At 37.8% G+C, this 6,921-nt stretch overlaps 1 protein-coding gene across 1 annotated transcript; it reads right to left on the bottom strand.

The window, feature by feature from the left end:
• Positions 1 to 348: 348 nt before the first annotated feature.
• defbl3 (defensin, beta-like 3) lies at positions 349 to 2,356 on the bottom strand. Its single transcript, XM_066700256.1, has 3 exons — positions 2,291 to 2,356; positions 1,894 to 2,005; positions 349 to 1,496 (listed from the first exon to the last, which is right to left on the bottom strand). The coding sequence occupies exons 1-3, from the start codon at positions 2,343 to 2,345 to the stop codon at positions 1,475 to 1,477; spliced, it is 189 nt and encodes a 62-aa protein (XP_066556353.1). The 5' UTR covers positions 2,346 to 2,356; the 3' UTR covers positions 349 to 1,474.
• Between the last annotated feature and the right edge of the window lie 4,565 nt (positions 2,357 to 6,921).

Here is a 6,921-nt window from a genome sequence, read left to right as displayed (position 1 = left end):
TCATTGCATTATGTTAATAAGGACTACTGCAATTGATTTAACATAAACACCTACGTACTGAACTACAGAGAAGTCGATAACATGACACAACTAAATCACTCTTCAGTAGGCATTTAGATCACTCTTGTCATTGATTATTCTAATAGTTTGCTCTCAGTACTGTCTTTGAGATTAATTTCCAGTTCCTGAAGGTCTGTAAAAGTAATCGACAACTGTATTGATCTAATTTTACCCAGCCAGATACTGTAAACAAATAAACACAAAAACAAGACCAGAACATTTTTTTTTTTTTTTGTAATTTATTTTATTTTAATTAATTATTATTTGGAAAACAAGCCAAAATATACATATAAATATTTGTGACACAACTAGTCTGTGATTATGACTGATACAAACATGCATATAGACAGTAACACTTTTATAAAACTGCCTGTTTGTTTAAACCAGTTTGGTTTGCTGTGCAGTTGCTTTTGTCACATAGATTGTGAAACACCAGAAAATTGTACATACCTGTCAACAAAAAGCTTTCAAAAAGCTGCAGTCAGTAGTTCAGGGCTCCAAAACTGGTCTTGATAGAAAATTTTGTAAACCGAGATCTCTTTTCATTAATACATTTAAATGTCGGTGTGAGACACTCAGTTCTTTTCTCTTAAGTCACATATTACTAAATATTTGAATATGGGAAATAAGCTCTCTAGGAGAAATTTCCAAAATAAGGGAGACTTCTGGAAAATAAGGGAGAGTTGACAGATATGTTTTAATTTAGAAATAAATTAAATTAAAACATGTACATCTGTTCTGGGATTGTAGTTTAAGTGCATGTGTTTAAATGTAATAGATTAACAAAAATGTAGGCAAAATATCTCGGAAGATATTGGATATTGGATGTTGGAAATCAACAGCATTACCACATCTCAATGTTTCACTGCTCTTCAGTTCTGTATCTTATACTATTGCGTGCAAAAGTAATGTTGTATAAGAGATTACCTAAGCTACACAAAGGCGTGCTTTGTCAGTAACTTATATTTTCCTCCTTTAGGGTTTTCAAGGGGTCCTCTCAGTATAATGAGCACAGCCCCTTTAACACAGGCAGCTGTTTTGTATACTAGACCCATCAGAGGATTCAATTCTTTATATTCATGGCTATCTCTAATAATTTGTGGAAATGTTTTGGTTGGACTACATTTCATACATTTTATTTTTGTTAAATCAGTCCTCCTAGTCCCAGATAGATTTTTCAATATTTACAACATTTTAGTGGTTAGTCTGCACTAAGTGGTTTATTATATTTTTCCATTATTCTCATGTTATTACACTAGATTTCTAAACTCCGCAATGCTATCACCATGGTATCATACCCTAAATGCTCAAGAGCACAGTTCTTTAGATGCAAACTAAAGCTAATGCTGCACTTATTCTATGCACACTCTGCCTGCATGTCTCATTGTGGATTCAGATTCCTTTGCTGTGGGTGCTAATTCCTCAAAGCACAGCATCTGCAAAAGATAAAACAAAGCAAAGCAAAAACACCTTCAGCACTGCGTGTTTGCATTCATTACAAATGATAACATCCATAATATGTACACATCTAGCTTTTACAGTGTTGAGTGCAAATGCTAAATAATAATCATCATACTTCACGTAAAGGCATGTGGGAAATGCTAATTTATAATTAAACATGACTGTGCCACTAGCATAGATATCCTGCAAATACATTCTGTGGAGAGGAAACTGCTGAGCACAGTGGAAGTGACATTTTAGTGTTTCCCTCTAAAATAGTTACTTCAGCACAGGGGAGCAGCTGATTGATCAGAGAGACTAGTCAGAGCAAACTTGGATCGGATCAGCTGGTTAATCTTCAGTTATTTTCGGACTGGTCAGAGTTTGCAGTACCTGTATTTGCGAGGACAGCCATGATGACCCACTATGTACTCCTGGGCATAGCAGAACCGGCGACAGTACCCCCTGTAACCGCAGGTCATGTACTTCACCTCCACCTCGTCAGCTTTACAGGGGGACAATGCGGAGACTAAGTCACAGCACTGTATCATCACAGCTGAAGGTTAGAATGCCAGGTTCCAAGATTCTACAAAATCCATCGACTTGCTTTCCTAGTTCCACCCTTCAGTCACTCATTGAGAACCATGACAACGTTTACATGATCTGTTCACCTGTTCCCCACAGCGGGTTTTGCTAACAGTACATGAGATAATTAAGGTGACAGACAAGAAATGCAAGTATTATTAAAATTAATAGTCATCATCATCTCAGCATCTCATATGCTGCTTACCTTGTACAGCTGCAAGTAGAAAAAGCACAAAGAAAGCCAAGCCCAGCCGGTTCATGACGTGACTGTGTCAAGAAAAGACCTCAGACAGCACAGCAGGGCACCCAGGCTGCATTTATATGACCCCTAACAACCCAGGGGGCGGAGTCCACTGCAGTTGACTGGACCTCAACAATTAACACCAGCAACACTGAGGTCAGGTGCCCAGAGGAACTCAGTTATAACACTCTCCAGATACAGCTAGGAAAGTAAACAAGGACACACACAAAAACAATGTATAAACTGAAACAAATTTAAATGCCACTTGTGGGAAACATACCTTTTCACAGTTTGAGTCGTCTAAAAGTACCAAAACTTGGTTCAAAGGTAAACAAATCCTCTGAGGAAATGGTTAATGCTGCACAAAGTGTGTGTGTGTGTGTATTTACTTCACACAGTTGTCAAGCTACACTTTGTCAGGGATAACTCAGTCTATGAGGTGCTGAATGAATAGGAAAAGCTCAGCAAGGAGTGCTTCTCCCTAGCTGGACAATTTGCGTTCATGGGCAGACCTTCACAGCTCAGACAGACACAGGAGAGCAAACAAAGTCTGAGCTAGTGATGGTACTGTGTCAGCACCCCTGTAAACCACAGGCTGTTAGTATTAGGTTGATAGGACTGCAAGGGTACACTTACAGTTAGGCTGAGAGCACTATTTCCCCACTTTCCTCCACCCATAGCAGACATGTTTAATGTATTTGAATATGTAAAGACAGTGTTTTGATTTCCAGATTTTTTATCTTTAAAATTTATTATTTAGTAATTGTCTTACTGTAAGTCTTCAGCAGACTGGATAGTTGAATTTGTGTAAGTTATGGATGAGGTAACTGATACATGAAAATACATGAAAACTAAGTTAAAAGAGAATTTATAGTGAAGTTATTCCATTTCAAATTTAAGAACACTACCTGATTAACCAATTACCAAACTGTGTGTAGTCCATGTAATTTAATACTTGTCTGTTCTCAGGGCTCCATCTTCCACTGGACACGGAAGCTTTGCACGAGATATTGCTGAGGTGGACAAACTGTAGTAAACCAGCTCCACACAGACAGCATTGTGATACAAGAACCATTGTTTTGGGTTCCACAATAGCTGTCATGTATAGAGGGAAAATGCAAACACGAGCTTAACTTTATGACCCCTGCAGTCCCTGTGAGGGGGTCTTAAATTTGTTTTGGAGATGGACTGATTTTTTGAGACCGAAGTGAATGACAGAATCAAGGAGGATTCAAGCACAAAATGTGGCCTGTTTTGATCTTGCACTCAGCTGGGGAAATTTGTCATGTTCAGCAATAATAATATTTGTTATTTACTTTAATATTTGTTATTTTAGATTAAATTGGCACTTGATACTCAGTCATTTTGCAAACATCAAAATTCCTCAAGAAATATAGTAACTGGGCTGCAACTAAATTTCTACATTTGAATTTTTAAAGGGCATACAAGAGTATTCAATCTTATACGATATAAAATCACACCTCCCTTCTGCCAGTTTAGTGACCCAAACATTATCACAGTGAGATTAAACGGCTTGAAAGCCATTCCACGATGTAAACGCACACCTCCCTGTTCCCATTTTACATGGAATGATTAATAAAACTCACCATTTCTATTTCAAGCATGCTGATTAGGTTCACTGTAAGCAGACAGACTTGTTATTTCTACGCCATTCATTGAGCATCAGTTGTGTACCTTTCTCTGTGACGCACTTTTGTGTGAGTTATTGCACATTTCTGCACTTGAAATATTGCTGTTGTGGGGAAATAAGGTGCCGTCAGCACAATTAGTATTCACAAGCAGCGGCAGCAACACTGGCACATGCAGGCCCTGTGACTCGTTCTCCATGCCAGGTACGCAGATGTTATTCAGTGAAAAACTTGTTCCCTGATAAAGGAAAATAGTCGGTACAAGAAGGCAGTCCTGGCTGTTTGCTCTATACTGTGAATTCACAATTCTATTGCAGTAATCTAGCTGCCGCCTTTGTCTAACTATTGTACAGAAGACAAAACTGGCAGGTTCCATAAGACCTGGTAACAGTGTTTGTCATGCTCTGTTTTATTTCAGTTATTATAATGTTTAAATAGTAATTACAAAAAATGATTAATCTGTAGTTTAAATTGTAGTGCAAACATTTGTCCATTGTATATTGTCTTTAAAACAAACTTTGTGTAATGTCCACTATTGGGAAATATCTTACTCTTTTTAATATGTATATTGTCATTTTTCGTACAGATTTTGATGGTTAATACATATATCTTATCATGTGGTAAACTGGAGATATTATCACACATTCCTTGCTGTAAATCTTCCTAGCAAATAAATGTACACCACAGTTTCAGTCAGGAATCAACCTCATTTATATACAGATGTTTTAAGCTGTGACCCAGTGGTCTTGCTCTCACATCTTCCAACACATTGTACCTAAGGGGAAGGCCAACTGGAAAGCAGGCAGGGAGCCAAAACCTACCCACTACAGCCCAGAGACAATCTCCAGCCAGGAGGTGGAGAGAGTAAACCAAAAGCCAAGGAACAGATGTGGCTGAATTTCAATAGCTGTTGAGTAGTTGACCCCGATGAGCTGGATGACTTGCTTTGGATTTTCCTTCCAGAAATATAACTTGTTTTGCAAGGGCACTGCAGCAAGCTACCCCACTGTGCAGTCGAAGCTGAATCTTTAGTGTTCTTTCAGGAAAACGTTTAGATGAAGTGTCTGAGGTCAATTAGACACTGAAAACCAAGTGAACCAGATGGGCCCACTTGCCACCACTTGTTGGTCTCCTTTCTTGGCTTCTCATAGTTCTTATCCTCATTGTTTGCATTTTTTTGGTTGCTTCCTTTCCATCCCAGATTTTGCAAAAAAGTGGTTAAAATATGGGCACCAAACAGGCAGTGAGCAATGGGTGTGTTGAGAGCATATGTAACCTGTTATACAATGGCAAATTTGAGATTAGGCTCTCTATATCATGTGTACCATTGAGGAGACCAGTAGAGATGACCGCAACTGAAAAGTCAGTGGTGTGATGAGTGGGTGTGCGCACTGGATATTCACAAGGGGGCGCACTAACACTGCTGCTGTCAGGGTACCAGGACAGGACAGACAGCTGCCCTTTCTATGCTCACACTCCCTCATGGTACACACCAGTTACATCTGAAATCTACTGAAAGCCTTTTCTTTAAAACACCTGAATATCAGCTTCATCATGATCATCACTCTTTAATGAGCCAAGAAGTTGAGCGATTAAGTATTCCCTCCACATCCATCTTCTTCCTGCAAATCATCATTTATTCTCTTGCCATTTTGCAACAGTTCTGCTTTTTTGTCTTATATTAAAATAAACAAATGCATATTATTTTGTATTAATCATCATCATAACTAGATTATCTGATAAGTATCTGAAGATTGTCTGCATATGACAGTACTTCTTGCATGATATATTGGATATGTATGATGTTTATGGTAATATGCAGGTTAATATCAGTGATAATTTTTGTATAATTTAGTTCAGAAGTAGTATGCATCAGTATTAGTATGTTAAAGTACATTGGTAACGGTAGTATAATGGAAGGTGTGTTCATTTTCACGGAAGTGCTACCATTAGTATTATCCTCCAAAAGCAGTAATGCTGTATTTATATCTTAACCCCTTTATAATACGCACATAAAGGAGCCAAATAAGGAAAAGGCAGACATTGTGTTGTACAAATTCAAAAAGAGTCACAAGACAACAAGAGATGCCCTTAGGGAACAAACAGGGTCATACATGTACAACATTAACATACTTAGGTAAGCTGATATATATATATATATATATTAGACTGGGGCTTTTCATTTATGAATGAAGATTTTAGGGATATATATTTCAATAGTTTTTACACAATGCAGTTATGTTCAGTGGCTTTAGGCTACTTAGAAATTCATAATCTCTCGGCTTTTGTGCTTGACCCTTGAAATCCAAAACACATGTGTTCACATGTAGGGAAATATATTTACCAATTTTTGAACTTGAGGGTGTGTGTTTGTTTTTTAATAATTTTTTGATGCATTTTAAAATGTGCCAGTACATGGCTAACAATGTTTTATTGTGTAAACGAACCAATAATGTTTTATTTGTTTTGAGTAGCCTATACAACAAATAGTTTTTATTTTAGGAATTTCATATTGAACTATCTTATTTCAATGAAAGGGAAATTATGTTTTACAAAGAACCGCTTGGACCAGTCAGAAATAAACTGGTAACGAATGTGAAGATTAGTTATACAGTAAATGTTTCTCTATTATAATGTTATCATTATAACAAGAACACATTCACCTAATGCAAGTGTCGCTATAGTTGCGAAATTGTACAGAAGAATGATCAATAATAAAATAAAAATAAAAATATAAGCAACCACAGTGAAATATTCTTGAAAATATATACATATTCTCCACCAATTCTGTGTACTTTATAGCTCCCGAAATGCTGCGTTTCACCTGCGCGCATCCTGTCCAGAAGAAGCACCAGGAGCGACACACGAGCATCTCCTCTCCCGCCCTCGCCCCGCCCCCTGCTCGCCAGCGCTCCAATGAGCTGCGGGGGTTTGCCTGACGTCACG

The sequence above is a fragment of the Amia ocellicauda genome, chromosome 3 (genome assembly GCF_036373705.1).
Source record: "Amia ocellicauda isolate fAmiCal2 chromosome 3, fAmiCal2.hap1, whole genome shotgun sequence".
Taxonomy (NCBI): Eukaryota; Metazoa; Chordata; class Actinopteri; order Amiiformes; family Amiidae; genus Amia; species Amia ocellicauda.
Note: the sequence above shows the minus strand (reverse complement) of the source record. Positions and strands in the feature narration are given on the sequence as shown.

Coding starts and splice junctions, on each gene's coding strand:
- defbl3 (XM_066700256.1), bottom strand. CDS start 2,345: ATGAACCGGCTGGGCTTGGCTTTCTTTGTGCTTTTTCTACTTGCAGCT. Junction 2,006..2,290: donor TCTACTTGCAGCTGTACAAG/GTAAGCAGCATA, acceptor CCCCCTGTAAAG/CTGACGAGGTGGAGGTGAAG. Junction 1,497..1,893: donor GGCTGTCCTCGCAAATACAG/GTACTGCAAACT, acceptor TATCTTTTGCAG/ATGCTGTGCTTTGAGGAATT.